This window comes from Micropterus dolomieu, linkage group LG17 (genome assembly GCF_021292245.1).
Source record: "Micropterus dolomieu isolate WLL.071019.BEF.003 ecotype Adirondacks linkage group LG17, ASM2129224v1, whole genome shotgun sequence".
NCBI lineage: Eukaryota > Metazoa > Chordata > Actinopteri > Centrarchiformes > Centrarchidae > Micropterus > Micropterus dolomieu.
The window spans coordinates 24,401,490-24,419,644 of NC_060166.1; the positions used below are offsets into that span (position 1 = coordinate 24,401,490).

At 39.9% G+C, this 18,155-nt stretch overlaps 1 protein-coding gene across 1 annotated transcript; it reads left to right on the forward strand.

Moving 5' to 3' along the window:
* Window positions 1-473: 473 nt before the first annotated feature.
* pip4p1a (phosphatidylinositol-4,5-bisphosphate 4-phosphatase 1a) lies at window positions 474-15,320 on the forward strand. The gene is made up of 7 exons (XM_046074445.1): window positions 474-720; window positions 1,721-1,914; window positions 4,974-5,080; window positions 6,771-6,876; window positions 8,520-8,572; window positions 10,100-10,190; window positions 12,502-15,320. Exons 1-7 carry the CDS (start codon window positions 606-608, stop codon window positions 12,643-12,645), a joined length of 810 nt encoding a protein of 269 aa, XP_045930401.1. The 5' UTR covers window positions 474-605; the 3' UTR covers window positions 12,646-15,320.
* The last annotated feature ends 2,835 nt before the right edge of the window (window positions 15,321-18,155 follow it).

The window sequence follows — 18,155 nt, forward strand, 5'->3', positions numbered from 1 at the left end:
GACAAAGTCTGAACATTTGTCTATTGTTTCTGTGGAGGTATATTAAACACCTTTTAACTGTTTCAGGCCAGCAACATCTTAACATTTGAGGAAGTAGACTTGTAAATGAAAACGTCAGCAACTAAAATCAAGATCAACAGGTAAGTGACAAAACAAATGAGTTCTCCACACTCTTAAAAACTATTTAAGTGGCATGCCCTTGCCTCTAAGTGCAAAAGTGAAGCTGCCCAGTGCAATATGGAAAAACTGGACATCTTACTGCGTCGTCCAGTGGAAAAAATGCCTGGATGCAGAATAAGTTACATTTTAAGGGTTGAGATGAAGAATGCCTACTGTCACTACACATCACAGCAATGTTTAAAAGTCACACAGATGCGCCACTTTTGTTGGGAAATAATTGAAACATATTCCACAGGTACATTAACACACATTTAGTGGGAAAGGAGCATAACTGGGTGTGCAGGGTGCCACACCTCCGTGCATCGTTACCGCAGCAGAAGCAGCGGTGGTGTGATCATGTGACGCCTGCATTTCCGACACAACAATACAGCACCGGACCGGTCTACATTCACACTCCCTCTCTCCCCCCACGCCTCGCTCTCGGTATGGCGGACGGCGAGAGGTCCCCGTTACTATCAGATCTGGGAGATGGCGCTCTTGGCAGCGGTAACGGCGGGGTGTCTCCCGGCTCAGCGCCCTACGTGCCCAACAAACCAGAGAGTGAGTATCCATGGTGCTCTCTCCTCCAACCTTAATTAGCCTAGCTTACGTTAGCTTCCACTGACAGGGCATTCTGGTTATTCTGCTAGTTCAGCTGTGAATCAGGCTGTCGGTACTGTGTTTGTGCAGGATATAATGCTAGCCTCCAGGGTATTTCTTTATGAGCGTCTCATGTGGGATGAAATGTGCGTTATTCCAATCATGGCGTGAGGAGGGACTGAAGGGAATTAGCGTTGTGCTAACTAGCTAACCTAGCAGCCGTTATATTAGCTTGGTAGCTAGCTCTGGTTAACACCGGCAAACCACCCGCCAAGCTTCGGGTTTGAAGCTCAGAAATTTTGTCACTAAATCATATTTTATTTGCGTTTCCCAACAAAAATTGTTGCGTTTGAACAGCTGATGTTCCCCATTGTACTCGCAAGCTGGATCACTGTACCACTTAGCTAGCTAGCATCCGAGAAACCTCTGATTTGATTGACATATGAGAGGGCTGCTGAGGGATGCTGCAAGAGAGAGCCGCTACCAATGGCCGCGCACATGGAGAGGGACTGTGCCTAAATACATTAATTGAAAAGGCATGAGATATGGCTCCTAATTGTGTTTTGCATCCAACCTGCTCTAAACCATTAAAATTATCATTCACATTGCATGCTAGAAATGTAGAGCAGGTAGTACTGTATGTTGCGTTCTTTACTCACTTCCATCTCTGAGTTCTCTCTGTCACTCACAAATACTGACACTGTTATTTGTTGAAAATAACCCCGCTCCACATTCCAGGAGTGTTTTTCTTCTAAAGCTCCTTTCAGTTGAACTCCAGACCAAATCTTATTATCTTGTTAATCGCAATGTGAAACGGTACTTGTCAATGGGAATTGAGGCTTTATTTCAGGCCATTGCACAACTCTTGGGCCTGTTCCCTCAACAATCCATTCATTTGTCACTGGTTGTACTACTTTTGTATTCGTCATTCTTTCCCTTCCTTGTCTCCCGCCCTGTGCAGGCTTCCCTCCGTTCCCCAGCCCCACTCAGCCCTCAGTGCTCCTAGGGGAGGACCCTCCGCCCTACTCCCCTCTTACCTCCCCAGAGAGCGGCAGTGCTCCTGTAATCAGCTGCCGGGTGTGTCAGAGCCTGATCTCTGTGGAGGGAAAGATCCACCAGCATGTGGTGAAGTGCGGGGTTTGCAATGAAGCTACGGTAGGTCACCAGAGGAATCGGTATAGCCAGATGTAACGCACTCAGTGTGTTTATCTACGATATGCCGTAAAACACTTGCACACACACTTTACCGGTGTTTTTTTTTAAAGTGTTTTTTGGTGCTCAAAACAATGAAAACTCAACAATCTATTTCCAGTATCAGTATCCCCCTTACTCCGGATAATCCACAGAGCTCACAGTGAGGTCATTAATACTCCCTATAATCCCCAAGAAAACATTCTTTGGTAGAAAGTAGCTTTAAGTGTACTATGTGTAGTATTTCAACATCATGAAAACATCTAGAAATTAGATGATAAAGATGGACAGTCTGTTTTTCAGCTGCCCACCAAGTTGGATTTGCAGAAAATCAACATTCTGTTTTATGTCATGAGACTGGTTAGTCTTATGACATTAAACAGAAAGTTGTTTTTCCAGGGAATCCAAGGGCAAGTTCACTCCTAACAGTAATTTCGCTCATCCAAAACATGGAGCATGTACTTATTTAATCTGGTGTGTTTGGTCAGGTGAGTATGGTGTCACGTATGTGCACCAAACTAGCACGGTGGTGAACGCAGTGTAGACAAATTAAAAGATATATGCTCTAAATTTTTAACACTTTGTTAAGCTTTTTAATTTATACAATTATACCTTGTTGTTTATCTGTTGGGTCTTCTTTTTTGCCATAAAATGTATAAATAATTCAGCATGATCAGGTCATATATTGTGAATTAGTTACATGTAAGTTCATAGGAATTTTTTTTTTTGTGCCAGAATTTTTTGACCAGCACCGAGCGAGCAAAAGAGCGCTCAAAAGTGGTCCAAATGTTGAGACATTTAAGCACCAAAGGCAGTTGACAGAGCCTGCCATCCTGACCATGGAGTCATTGTTCTGTTTCTTTTGTAGTAGTTACACAGGCAGGATTAGGTATCACATTTAATATGACAAAGATACACAGAAGTTTTTCATAATGCTACCTCTAACTAAAGAATGCCGTGTTACTGGTCAGGTGTGGCAAGGTATAACAAAAAGCCTAATTCACAGCTGCGCTTTGACATTCCTGAGCTATGAAAAGTTAAACACATGTGAAGGTAAATTTAGTCATCAAGTTTTGGACGCCGTAATTTCAACAACCATCACTGTCAAATTCACAGGTTGAAGTGGCTCCACGAGAGCGCATCACTGGCTGTGCAGATCGATGTACTGATGGAAGAGGAAATGTGAAATGTGTCCAGATGTACCAGTTGGCAATATGAGCAATGTGCAGATGGAGGAAACATATGTACATGTAGAGAAATATGTCCAGGGTGTGAAAATATAGATTTTTGGCCACAGCCTTATCAAACACACAGATGAGGATGCATTTAGACTGAAATCTGTCTGCATGTGCAAAGGAGTACAGTACAGATGGAGATTCCATCATCAGTGTCAACTATTGGCTCAAATCCAAAGATTTGCACAGTGATGTAGATAGGAGGCAAAATATGTGTGACAGCAAATAGTATTTGTTGAAATTAAATAGGTTTGATCTGCAGAGTCTTTATTGTTGTTGAATGGGGCCACTCCTCTTTGTGTCAGTCCCCCATTGTTAATTAGACACATTGTGAAATAACAATTTTGTGTAGCCCAGCTTTAATTTGACAGTTGGGGTTGGAGGATATCACAATGTAAGTAGTTGCAAATAAACAATATAAATGGTTATTTCACTGCCACAGATGTCTGTTGAAGTTAATGGTTATAATCATGAGGCGGAGCAGCTCAGTAGCAGCAACACGGAGTAAGCTGAGAAAGCAGAAGCAATGCTTATATATTGAGAAGTCAGATGCAAAGTTGCGAAGAACATCAAATGTTTGTATTGTGGAATGATTAGTTTCCTGTCACAACACATCATTTTGTTTAAATGAATAGATTTAGTTATAAAATAGGCTGAATGATAAACAGAAACACATGACGGAAGGATTTATTGCAGGGCTCTTGTAGTAGACTGCATTGAAAGTAATATAAATGTGAACACTGACACACATGACAATAATTTGAATAACTTAAGGTGACTGGACTTAGGTAATCCACCATAAAATGATTGCTTGCAATATTAGTTTCCTCTCCCTATCATTGCCTCTCTGCCTCTAGTGCAGACACAAACTTGACTCCCACAGCTGTTGTAAGTGTAATTGATAATGGAGCAGGGAACTCGCAGGACTCAATCTGTTCTGGTTAGTCAGAGTTTAATGATGCAGTGGAGAGACCCATCAGCAGGACAAACAACAGTCTGACAGCAGGATGTTCTATTAAGCCCAGAGGAAGGTGTGTAATTTGTGTAGTTGTACTTGTGTAAAAAAAAAAACAAAAAAAAACAGATTGTAGTTTCCATTCTCTGTGTGAGCTCAAACAATGTCCTTGAATTTGGCCTGCAGTATTATCTGGCCTAGTGAGTTGTTAAAGTGTTATTTTAATACCGTACGTGCTTTATAAGAATATAACTGGATGATTGGGCATAAATCAAGCCAGTTGTGTAATTACTGTGATGTATTATTCTGTTATGTGAATTCTATATACAGCATGTTGACGTATCCGGTAGGAGCCTACAGAATGGAACCAAATATGATCAAATGCAAGCTCGTGGCCCCAAACAGTTTTGAAGCCTGTATCTGCATTTCCCTTTATATGGGTATTAAGCTTAGAAGCAGTTCTGGATAAACCTGTTGCTTTGCAGAAGACCTCTAAAAGGCCTTATCTGTCCTTTCACTTATCAATAAATGTGTTTTTGATTGCAAAGACTGAGCTCTTGATGTGTTAACTCATGTCTTAACGCCCCTGAAGTGGTAGGGATAATGAAGCAGCAACATTATCATGATGTATCATGAACACTGGCACTTGGTTACTTACCTGCGACAGCAGTGCGGCCCCTTCCAATATCTCCAAGAATACTCCTCTCCCTCATGTAGTATTAGTTAATTGTCGTCCGTCAAGAATAATTGGCTTGTTATCTACTCCTATTCTAATACGTTGTTCTGCTGTCTTCTTATCTCCTCCTCCTGTGTGTCTCTGTCTCCCTCTGCAGCCCATTAAGAATGCCCCAGCAGGGAAGAAGTACGTTCGCTGCCCCTGCAATTGCCTGCTCATCTGCAAAGTCACTTCCCAGAGGATTGCCTGTCCCAGGCCATATTGGTGAGAAATCCTTTCCCAAGTGTGTGTATGCCGCTGTATGTCTGTGTGTGAGAGAAGTGAAGCAGAGGAAACAAGGTGCAGTGGGAGCAGCAGTCCCTCAATTAAGGCTGTGCTCGCAGCGCAGTTTACATGCAGTGCTCAGCGAGCCGGATGAGGAAATAGCAGCCTCATTAGAACAGCCGCGTCACTGCTTTCACTTCAGCATATCGCCAGTATTATGAGAAGAGTGCCTGTATGAGTAATATACAGTATGTGGTGTGTGTTCTGTTTGGCCAGACTTTATTCAGGAATGGGGATTATACTGAGGTTTGTTTTTCAATCTGCACCTTGCAGCAAAAAAAAAAATCATAAAATGGATTCAGCATGTAGATGCTTTAATTATGCACTAAATTCCTGCAGAGTAGCTACTAACCAAATCCACTCATAGCAGATTCATTCACAAGCCTCAAACAAAAACAGAAGAAAGAAAATTGTTGTAAATATCCCTTGTGTGGCATTTGTTTTTCATTTTCTAGTGCGTAAAGTAAACAATACTGGGTTGCTGAAAGTTCAGTTCGAGAAAGAAAAGTTTCATTTGCCTTCTGTCGGAAAGTTAGCTGAACAAACAGCCCTAAAACACTTTTACAGGTCAAACAGATGCCAATGTGTTGGGATTTTTGTTGTAAAAAACACAAGGCTAATGTCAGTCACTGAAAATGTACGGCTTTGGCAGCTCATCTGAACATCATGCTGCTGCAGCCTAGTGTAATTAGTAAAACAGATAAGACTCCTTGTTTATGCCTGAGGCATAAAATGTGCAAGAGCAACATTTTTAGCCTTTTGGTTAATTTTCTGCTGCTATGTAAATGTGTCTAATTTTAAACTGTACATCACAAAGTCTGTTGTCATAAAGATCTGAAACACATAATCCATCTGTCAGCTCTGATCATTAGGTAAGGGGGAAGCCTAATTGAGGTTTGCATGTTTAAATATTTCGTAGTTTCTCATTAATGCACCAGGCAAAAAGTTTTTTCTTTTTTTTTTTTTTTTTTTTTTTTTTTAAAAACAAACAAATAAAATGTCCTAATATCTAAGGAACAGAGGAGGAATCTTGTTCCCAAAATGAGTCTCAGTTTCAGCTTTCTTTGAATATTGTTACTGAACTGTGAATTTTATGTCACATGTATAACTTTGAAATTGGAAGAGATGCTGACATTTGTTGGCAGAAAAACAACAAACTTCATCTTTCATAGGTGAGTGGTGAGATTCTGCATGTTTCTGATGTAACTGTTCACATATCTGGTTTTATTACACTTGACCAAAGGTTATCCATTTAAAGTGATGCCAAAGGGTCGTATATATTCCTTCGTATGCCACTTTTCCTGCATGAAATTGCTCTAGAGAGTTTACCTCCACTGGCACTGTTTTGCATTCAAACCAGACATGCTGACTAAACCAGACACATCTCTGTGCTGCTGTCTGATCAGTGATTCTGAGCTACTGTATGCGTCTGAGGTGTCTGGTATTGAAGACGAGAGGACCTGCTGCTAATGGATCCCACAAAGTGAAACTTTTCTTTCCTCACCATCAGAATGAGGCTCCTACTCAGGCTGTGAAAACTAGATTGCACTTAAGCGGGCTAATATCTTGAGTTATTTGGGGGGTGAATGTTGACTTTGTCTGTCTTGTTTTTCTGTCTTTCTCTTTATAGTAAGAGGATAATTAATCTGGGTCCAGTTCATCCTGGTCCGGCCAGTCCTGACCCCCAGCCAGCCGGGGCCCGCGTCTCCTGTGGACACTGCAGCAACACCTTCCTGGTACCACACTCTCTCTGTTTAAAAATGTTTAATCACAACAGTTTTTAATTTAATTTTTATTATTCATTTTTGTGACATTGAAGAAATGTCACAAAATTGAAGAACACTTCCTAGCTTTTAGAGCCTTCATTCACATCACACAGTTTTTATTCAGCGAATGGAGCTGGCCAAGGTATCAAGTTTCACACAGGTCAGGGTTTTTTTTTTTTTGTTTTTTTTTTACAAAATCTTCTTTGTTCCTACCATATATGTCCACTAAATATGACAGGAAACAAATCAGAGGTTTTTAAGATATATTGCTAAAATAAATTTTCAGAGCAAAAGTTTAAAAGAAAAAAGTTTGATCTTTTTGAATTGCAACAACAGTACAATCACTGTTTAAGTCTCTGGCCCAGGTCTCTCTGAGTGACACGTATCTGAAAAGATCAATAAGATCACCTTCACTTTAATAAGCCACGATCCAGAAAATATGTTTATGAAGTGGATAATAGCTGAATGATAAACCGACTTTAGCATTTGCTTTTTTTGGCTTTCGAGTGAAGCTTTATCATTTGTAGCTGAAATATCTTGTGACAGTTTCAGTGGACCTCCGAGGTCTTTGTTGTTAAATGTTCTGTAGCATAGCCAGAAAGGTGAATTATTGAAGAGCCAAAGCACCAGGCCAAGTAGATGTTGAGTTACTGGTGTAGATCAATAACCCTATCAACTCTCTGCTGATATATTCGGACCATTTTGTGCTAAAGGGGAAGTGAAATTTGAACTTACTGCCCTTTAACAATGTGTGGGGCAGGTAAAGATGGTTCAGATATACGGTGAAAGATAAGTGGGTGGCACAGTCAGAGAAAAAGAAGAATAGAGTTCTAAAAAGAGGTTAGATGGATGGTTCAGGGTGTTTAGCATTCAGCTCACCTTTCTACCTGCTTAAAGACAGCGGCGTTGAATGAAAATACAAATCTGTGCCCTGTGTGGCATTGTAGAGATGATCCTTTTTGTCGCGGATCAGCTGATAATGTTCTCAGTGCTTCCCATACAGAGTGGCTTTTTTTTTTTTGTCAGAAGAAGAATGTACAGCATGCACAGTGTATTCTGCTCTGCGGGGTTTACAAATGTATCATACCCCGATGTTAAGGGGGGGGGGAATAAATGTCTACACACTGAAAGAAGACTATTTTTCTCTTTCATTTTGCGGATGACTTGCCGCGCCTGTTGGCAAGAACTGGGATGGTTGTGTTAATTTCTTTAAATATGTTATCAATCCATGCAGCAGCGGGCGAATTTAAATCCATAGTTCAATTTAAATACCATCTGTAATTAGACAAGTAATCTATCGTAAAAGTTGTACATTGCCTCCATGTGACTTATACTTATATACTTACAGATCAGGTCACTGATATAAAAAACCTTCTGACAAACACATTTTAAACAAGCAGTGGAGGACTTGACATCTTTCACACCTGCACATATTTGCTGTTTTCGATTTCCTGCACAGCCATGCTTTGTGTAAGCAGCTGCAGAAACACTGGTAATTTATGTTCGAGTAGAGGTCAGTCAGAATTGGAAATTGTGATAATTTGTCAAACACGCATGCATGTTGGTTTTTGGCTGAAGCTGAAGGTCACGTGTCTTTCTCTTTCTAATTTCAGTGGACAGAGTTCACAGACCGGACGCTGGCCCGGTGCCCACACTGCAGGAAAGTGTAAGTCGCAGTTCATCCATTACATCACCTCCTTCTCAATGTACTTTCACATTGTTGATTTACATCCTTTGGCGCTTAGCTGAAGCTTTTACTCAGTGAAACCTACAAAGTGTGGGCAAGTAGTGGTTTTAGGACCTTTTTCGAGGACAGGACAGGTTGGGTTTTTTTTTTTTTTTTTGGGGAATCAAACCTGTGACATCCTGTTTGTCTTTTACCTCAAATGCTGCAGCACATTTTCCTCTCCAGCCTCAGGGTGTTGCATGTGTCTCGTAACATGAGCTTTCTGATGTGTGGGATTTAGCTCCATGTGCATTTTGTACCTCCAGAATTTCCCTTGAACTTTGCTGCAAAGGACATTTCTATATCACTCCATAAGCTTCTTGACATGCTGAGCAAAGTTCACTTACAGGGAAAGGAATTAGCGGGCATAACCAGATACAGTGCAAATCTTACTTATAATTTCAAGCCAAATCTCTGATGATATATTTTGACATTATAGTTTTTTGGGATTTCTGGTTACGCCTAGAATTACGTACTTATGCTGAACAGTGGACAAGGTAAAACATCAAACAAATATTTACAAAAGAGAGAATGTGTGTCCGTGTTCGTCTGTACATGCGCACGAATGATCAGAACAGACCTTACAGGCAAGTTTCTGGAATCTGTCAGGCACACAAAGCAACACGTTTCCTCGCTTCTTTTTCCACAACATTTAACTTCACAAGGTGCTGAAAAGAGATGTTCTGCGTGTCAGTTGTATTACTGCAATATACAGGTGTGCCTTTTATGAACGGATTTAGTCATCAGTTTGTCAAATCTAAAATAGCCTCAGAACCTGGATTGAACCTGGACAGGTGCTGCTTGAATGTCTGCAGGTGTTAAACCATCATCCTTCATGTCTTATTTCAGCCCTTCCAGTAAGAGTTTACCTGCTTTGGCAGCAGTAAAAAAAAAAAAATCATCCCTTGGACTTTTTCAAAGAACACGTTTGACAGGTCGCAGTAGGAAAAGCACAGGTGTAATTAAGACAATTAACGATGGCTGAATTCCATTTAGCTGCTTCAATTCCAGCGTCCTGATATTGTCCATGCTGGCTCGCTGTCACTGTCATGGCTTGTTGGGACCCTTGAAAAGACATCATTAACAAATAGGTCAAAATGCCTGCTGTGGAGAAAGGCTAATACTTCATAAAAACACAGGGCCACGTCTGTATATTTGTTGTATTTAATTTAATTTCCTAATAAAATAAATTTTAGCAGCATGGTGGTTCAGGGTTTAGCAGTGTTACCTGTGTGATTTGCGTGGTTTCCTCTGGGTGCTCTAGTTACCCGCACCAATAAAAACATGTATGTAAGTTAATTTCTCCAGTCTTAGATCTGGCATTGGTCCCTGGGTGCTGCACAGTGGCTGCCCACTGCTCCTAATTAGGATGGGTTAAATGCAAAGAACAAATTTCGCATACATTGTTCTGTGTATGTGACAGTAAAAGTTGAAATGTTTTGATTATCTCCTCTGTTGGTCCTGCAGCTCCTCCATTGGCCAGAGGTATCCCAGGAGGCGAAGCTTGTGGTGTTTTCTACTCTGCTTGCTATTCAGCGTCTCCACTGCCGGACTGATGGTGAGTGGACGCCGCAAGACAACTTGATATAGGGGCCAGTATTAATAAGAGAGTATCCATAGCTGGTTTGTAGGCACGTTGTCTTGTAGGCACGTTGTCTTGTAGGCATTCATCTTTTTAGCAGGCTAAAAATGACAAATCATAATTTCACCATATTGTCTCGTCTTTTCTGAACGTCCACCCCTTTGTCTTTTATAATGTGACAACCTTACAACTGCAGACAAAACAAAGGAAAAAGTAGGAAGAAGCAGTACGATTACAATCTGTTTTTGTCGCTTGTTTAACATGGAGGGGCCACACCTCATAGCCGCCCTCCAGACACTATGTGACGGGCCTCTATTTGTCAGTGAGATACAGCAGAAACGCAGCCTAGTTTAACAATAAGCAGTATTCAGGTTGCAACACCAGCTTCGACAGCCACAGGATGGCAGAACAGATTATATTATTCATGGCTGGCTTTATACTGTGTGTGCATACAATCATACAGGGCTCACAATGTAATTTCTACTTTGTATTTGTTGCTCTTCTATAAATGGTTAAAATAACAGTGCAACAGGGGAATTATGTCCCAATTATAGATCAGTTTTATAGACATCTGTAGAAAATACAAAAGATAAAAAAAAAAAACATGGATACATGGAAAGAATTAGATAATGGAAACATTCTGCTTCAGAAACAGCAGAGGGTGCAAGATGAGCACGAAACGGCGCCCCACAGTACAGACAGATTGAACGCAGGATGCATACGTGCCTACCCGCACAGAATTTTAATTTGACACAGAACAGCAAGCATTTATTCATTTAGCTTTCATCCAAAGCGACTTACGACTGCAATATATATCAGAGGTCGCACGCCTCTGGAGCAACTAGGGGTTAAGGAACACATTGGTGGATTTGTCACAGTGGGGAGCTGAACCCCGGTCTCCCACACCAAAGGCATGCATCTTATCCACTGTTCCATCACCACCGAGTAAGCAATGTGGAAACAATAAATGTGCTGTATTGACAGCGTTGTATAAAGCTAGTGTAGTGGCAATAAATGTCACATTAGATCAGGTTGTATTTAATAAAAAGGTTGTTTTCATCATAAGAATGGTACAAGAGCACAGGGTTTTGACCGTTTAATCTGTGCGTTGCATCAATAAACTTTATCAGCAACAACCCAAGCAAGTAACGGATCAAACTTATTTTCCAGACTGCATATAATTAGGAATAAGGATGCAGTGGCTTTACAGTACTTGAAGGTAGTTATGAATTGAGCGTGGCTTAGAGATTCATCACCACGAGAGCTGTAAACCTTCTGGAGCTGTGGTGTGTCCCCAACTCGGCAGCATGAGCAAAGAGATGCCAGGTAAAATGCCATGGTCCCCGAGAGCAGCCTGAATCATTAAAACTTCACAGATCATTTACAGGCGAAGAGCAGTGAAATGAATTTAAGGAGAATCGCACCGAAACGTACCCGTCACATACACAAAACCTTATCAGGCTGTCTAGTCCTGGACTTGGTCGGCGGTTTATTCAAGATGGCATTAATCATCTGAGCCAGGGCTGTGTATCGCCCAGGAGATATGCGAGTGTCAAAACAGAAAAGAATGTTATTTATTACAAGAACGTATGACAATCCTGAAAGCGGTATAGCGATATATATGGAAAAAAATCCTGCCTTGATCAAGTTTTGTAATTTGTTTTCGACTTTTTATACCCGCATTAGCTTTGCTCTAGTGTTGCGACTTTGAAACACAAATTTCTATTTCCATATTCTCACAAAATCCCTGTGGGTTCTCGCAAAGTCACTTTTGCCATCTTCATTAAATAATTTTCTTCTGAGCAGCTGCACACTTAATACTTGATGGGAAAGCTATTTTCTCTCTTACCCCTCAGCCACTCTTAAGTATTGAGTATGTGCTCTTCCATGAAAATGTGTGCATTTGGAATAGTAACTGCATGAGTCTGGTGCAGGTGGACTAATCATACACTATAGATACAGTAAAAGGTTTAGTTTGTTTTGCGTGAAAAGGAAGTGAATTTATGTTGTGCAGTCATAAAAAAACAGACTGGTTTCACCAGATACTTGTCTGGAATTTTGTACATTTTCTGACAACATAAATGGGTCGTATAATAAATGCACAGAACACTTTCAAGTCTAATTGTAGCTTTATCTGTCTGGATTCTTGCATTTAGCCTGATTGGGCTCGAGCTGGCTCATTATAATCACCACACCACGCTCTGGATGTGCTTATAATTCCCTTTTAAAGGGCTTTTTGAGTAACATCTGATTTTCTAAAACTTCCTCTGTTGTCGTGTCTCCCGAGGCTGGAACGTGGGCGAAGGCTCAGACCTACCAGGGGATCTACGCCTCGTGGGCCGTGCTGCTGCTCCTGGTCCTCGTCACCCTGGCTCGGGCTTTCTACTGGGCCTGCATGAGGGTCAGCCAGCCCCTCCAGAACTTCACATAGAGCCCCCTGCAGATCATGCCGCACCCTCTTCCCAACCCGCCAGGCAGGAGGAAAGATGGCTTTAAAGAAAAATCGAGCAAAACACAAAAAAAACCAGAATATTTATTTAAATCCAACTCCAGAAAGAAACAGTTCTCCTCCTGTCCCTTTCCTTTTAGTCTGATGTGTTTCTAAAACTGGATGGCGGTGGCTGCGACTGCTATATATCTATCGGTAATTATGATGATGCGTATAGCCTAATGTACTGTTTATCTGTTCTAATCTCGTGGCCAGTGTAGGGTTCGTTTTAACATGATAACAATTACAACCATTTTTCTTCTCGCGCTCCCCCTGCGCCGTTTATACATTTTGGATTGTGGCACATCTGTTGCACTCTCGCAACTTCTAAGATGAGGGTTTAAAGTGAAGTCTTAGATGTGAATATTGCCCTTGTTTTTGTATAGGGGGACACTCCTTCTTCAATCCTAATTTGACATTAGGTTTAGTATTTGAGCATTTGACTTTTTTTAAACCGAGAAACAAATTATTTTGTGAACGGGGGGCGATGAAGTCAGATGAAGCTATCAAATCGATGCCAGTAGAAGATGAGTGGCCGGAGGGACGTCAGCCTCCTTTTTGTGAATCACAAGATCAAGCAGGTTTAGAAATGTGTCTGAAAAATTGGAATTCAGCAGTATGTGAAGGTGTAGGCTATGATGTTTCTGAACTCAATGTTTATGCTGAATTATCCCCTGGGACTGACTTTGATCCAAAGCAGCTTGAAAGCCTTAAAAAGGAGGTGTGATAGAAAGATTCAACAACACACACACACACATACATACACAGCCACATGAATGCTTACCGGGACACAACAAAAAGGATGATGCTCTTTTTCGAGTTGCAACAGCTCAGAAACCAGTTTGTCAAAGGCATGCCAGCCTCTCTCTTCAAAGACAGACCTGCAAACAGACTTCCTCTGCACTGTTGTCCTTATTTCAGGGAGGAAACAGCGACATGCATGCGTTACTACATCTACAGCTTTTTTTTTTTTCTTTCATCCAAACTATAGCCAATAGGTTTATTTTTTAAAAACTTTTTGTTATTAATTTACCCATTATACAGAAATGCCAAATTCGATCCCCAATTGACATCATAAACAGCGAAATGTGGCGTAATCCTTCCTCCCATTTTCAAGAGACTGGTTTACTTCAATACTTACATAATATCTATATGGCTTGACCTCGGTCAGTTTTACTCTGGTTGGCTTTCCGAAACAGACCTAAACACAAAGAGCTATTGGCTTTAACAATTGTCAATATCTGCCACCTTATACCCACCACACCCTGTGAGCATAAGGTGTGTTTTGGAATTGCTTCCTGTTGTTTGATGTAGGTTTTCATCCTTGTAAACCTCACTCCATGTTTGTCTATATGAAGAGGATTTAGAGCTGAATTGAGGCCTGTTCTGTATGTTGCTGAGTCTGAATCTGTGAAAGCTAAGCAACAGTAAGCTAAATAAATACAGCAGGTCAGGCTATTATAAAATTAAAAATGAAAAATTTTAGATGTACATCGAAATGCGAAAAGCACCAGGTTGCTGAAGTCTGCCATTGCATTTGAGACCATTCATGGTGAAAATATGTCCGTCTTTTGTCATTGAAGTTGGAGGCTGGTCCTGAGCTCTCTTACGGGTTGGTTCCAGATGGAGCTTTCACCTTTAATGCCAGTGGAACATCTGTAGAAGAGAAAAGCTCTACCTAACTCTAATGAAGGCTAATGTCTATCAGAATAACATAAACATACACTACACCATACATTCTCACTTTGTGTAAGTCACTTACTGACTTGTCTGTGGTTCTGAATGTGGTGACATTTCTTTTGTTATGAATCATGTATTTTTGTTTGGATTGTAAATATATTTGTTGTTTGTGTACAATGGAGGTGGCTAAGCGAATTATGTTGCACTCCGGGTTTAACACTACTGCTGTGATCGCTGCGGACTTTTTATTCATTGTTTTAAAGGTTATTTTTCACCTATTACATATTTAATGATTTGATGAACTACTAACCTAATAAGCCTCTGGACACCTGGTCGTGTCCAAATCTTAACCACAAACTTATCAACATAGTCACACCAACAAAACATGACTGAATCGCATTCCCAAGCAGTGACATTTCTGTATCTCTCACACTCACGCGGCACACACACACACACCCACCCACCCACCCAGCACCTTATACAGAAGTGAGATGTGATGACGTTACCTTGCTAGACTGAACTGAGGTCGCAGATGGAAGTCATGTTATTTATTATGCGCTGCAAAAAAGGCCACAAATAAGTCATTTATCAGGTCCTAATATCTTGTTTATTGTGGAAAAAGTCTGATAGTGAGGTTAGTTCACTTTGGACCAAGGTTTTTTTTCCATATCAATACAATGATCTGCCCGTTTCAAGTTATGGTCAGTGCTTTAACTTTTAAGACTTTGATGGAAATAAGTGTTAAAAAAAAGATTGTAGGACAGAATTCAAGATGACATGACTTGTTTAAGAAGACCTTTTTGTTGCAGTGGAGTGATCATGTTTTATCCATGACTGCAAAATAAATCAATCATGTTAACGCCAATGACCAAGAACTGGCTGATGCTCTTTTCAGAGTTTGTTTACACACAATTAAAGACATGATGATGTACAAAACAGCTGAGATGAGTTCTTATTTACCAACACACAGGATCTGATAATGCCATAAAGTTTCATTTTAGTTTTTTATATTTCATTTAGTTGAAAAAATAAATGTCTTTCACAACTTAAGGCTTAAAGTAGAGTAACCTCAAATATTAATGTTACAAAACCTGGGATGATATGATGCAACGTTTTCAGGTGAGACTGCCAGACAAAGATGTTGGAAGTCAAGCTGTTGCATCATAAATATTTTGTGAGCTTGAAATATTCAGTGTGAGGAGCGCCTCTTTCTTTACTTTGTATGCTGCTTTTGTCCTGCACCTGTATAATATTGGGTTTGGACTTCACACCAGTGTTTCCTAAGCTTTTATGTGTGAGGTACCCCTACAGCCCACTCAGATGAGCTCAAGTATTTCTTGATCAACACAACAGTCATGTTTTCAGTATGTTATTTTGAGTGCATTTTGAACTGGATTATATTGAACACTATTGATTAAGTAGAAATTTCAATGTTTAGGCCAGTTTGGTCAAGTTAGTATGTTTTACTACCACTTTGAGTGGCAGAAGCTGGACCATCCATTACTTAGTATTTCAACTTGCTAAAAGTAATGAATAAATGTACTTTTAACTATTTCATCTTAATATGGCCAACCTTTTATCCATTACTTCTAACATTTTCGACCTTTTATTCATTTCTTTTAGCTATCTATTTCAACTGTTTAATGAAGTTTACCTACGTTGACGTGACATGAAGCTACGTCAATTATGACTTTTCTCCTGTATTTCCATTAAGCTAACCATTGGTACAGCAGCATCTAGTGGCCATGTACGGTGTTTGCACAGCAGCTTCATTAGTAATTACCTCTAAGATAATTACTGCATGACTTGGTTAGAGAGTAAAGTAACCAACTCTAACAATTTCAGCTGTTTATCAAGCACTGTTAAACCATTTATCCATTGCTTTGAACCATGTCAACCAGTCATCCATTACTTTTAGCTAACTTTTTCAACTGTTTCCTCTTACACATATACTGTATGTCAAACATTCGTTTCACTAGGTCATCATATTCGACTGTTTCTTTGCACTTAGTTATTTCAACAGTTTGTCCATTATTTTAGCTATCTAAATCAACTGTTCAATGAAGTTAACTGTAGTTATAGCCAACCATTTATTTAACTCTTTCTCTATAAATTTTGACTGTTCTCTTGTGTTTCCATTCCTTTTTTCACTTAACCTTGTTAACTGTTTTGCCATTATTTTTAGCTAGCCGTTTATCCGTTACTATTTACTGTTGAAACTGTTTATTCATTACTTTTAAAGGTTCAGTTTGTAAGGGTTAGTGACATGTAGTGGTGAGGGTTACGAATTGCAATTAGCGGTTCACGGTGCATTCACGTGCTCCTCGGATGGTCCCATTTCCCGAGTTGTGAAGTCATTCTTCCGATCTTCAGCGTGTGTTCATGTGCTCTGAAGTCGGAATGTAGAATCAACATGGACCCTACTACAAAGATTTGTTAGATTAGCATTATCAGAGCATATAAACAACACACATACATCTAGTTCACTCTACATAGACAGCAAACCTACTGTTATAATCATATTATTGTATTGCTAAATATATACGTGCAATATGTAATTTTGCATGAATCAAAGTTCTGTATACTGTATACTTTTGTCCCATGTACACTTTATTTCTCTTTTTCTATAAAGGTTTAAGGAGGGAAAAAGGGTCAGTCACCAATCGTCCCCTCCCTTTCCAAGCGCGAAGTCCAAATTTCACTTATTTTGTTACTTAGAATAAACCAGTCAGCTTCTACTACTACTACTACTGACATACCTTTTGTTGTTGTTCTTATTCAACACAGTGATGAAATGCGCTCTGTAGAGCAGTTTGTCCATTTGGGCTGCTGTAGAAACATTGCTGCGCAACATGGCAACGTCCATATAAGAGGACCTATATGTATGTAGATAGAAATGGCTCATTCTAAGTTAATAAAAACATAACGATTCATTACATGACCAACACACTACATGAACAGAGTTATGTATGTTATATTGCATTTCTGTCAATAGCTTCTCCTAAATATTACACACTGTACCTTTAACTAACAGTTTCTACAGTTTCCATTACCTTTAACTTAACTAACATAGCTAACTATTTTACTTTATCTGTTTGTGTTAATTTATTATAACTGTGGGTTATAAAGTTGGTGGCATGTACTGTGCAGTCATCCTATTGTAGCTGATAGGTTGTGGTTATAGATGAACATGCACCGATTTGATGCTATTTATGTTCATTTTTATCCTTAACACACATGGATCAATCCATCCATCCATTGTCAACGCTTATCCTGCGTACAGGGTCCCGGGGACACATTGATATATTTTTTAATCAAATCATAGTTCCTATTTTATCTAAGCTGACCCATAGTCTTTCCATTACCCCCTAACGATTTGGAATCACTATGTACACAAGACTTCCACGGAGCTCATAATATATAGGCTAGACCCTGTAATGCTTTTCAGATATATTCGTTGATTTTATGGAAACGACTGTCTAGAGTACGTTTGAAATAATGTTAGTAACTGTAACCCATAATTAAAGCTGTCATCCACTCTTAATTGGGATAATTCCTAGTTATTAAAAAAAGTGAAATCAAACCATTCCTCTTTTTGCTGAACCTGAATGAGTCCAGTTTTAGAACCACTTATTTAAAGCTTTGTGCTGCTCTTTAAAAAGAAGCTAAATTACTTTTTATCTTCATTTGTAAAGAGCAGCTCTCCCTTGTTTTTTATTTCCTCAAAAAGGTTGGAAAGAAGCTCATCTTTTTCTCACATAAGTTGGCCCCTG

Bases quoted from the DNA above. Each gene is read 5' to 3' on its own strand.
- pip4p1a (XM_046074445.1), top strand. From the start codon at position 606: ATGGCGGACGGCGAGAGGTCCCCGTTACTATCAGATCTGGGAGATGGC. The intron at 721-1,720 runs GTGAGTATCCAT...CGCCCTGTGCAG, and splicing joins CGTGCCCAACAAACCAGAGA to GCTTCCCTCCGTTCCCCAGC. The intron at 1,915-4,973 runs GTAGGTCACCAG...CTCCCTCTGCAG, and splicing joins GGGTTTGCAATGAAGCTACG to CCCATTAAGAATGCCCCAGC.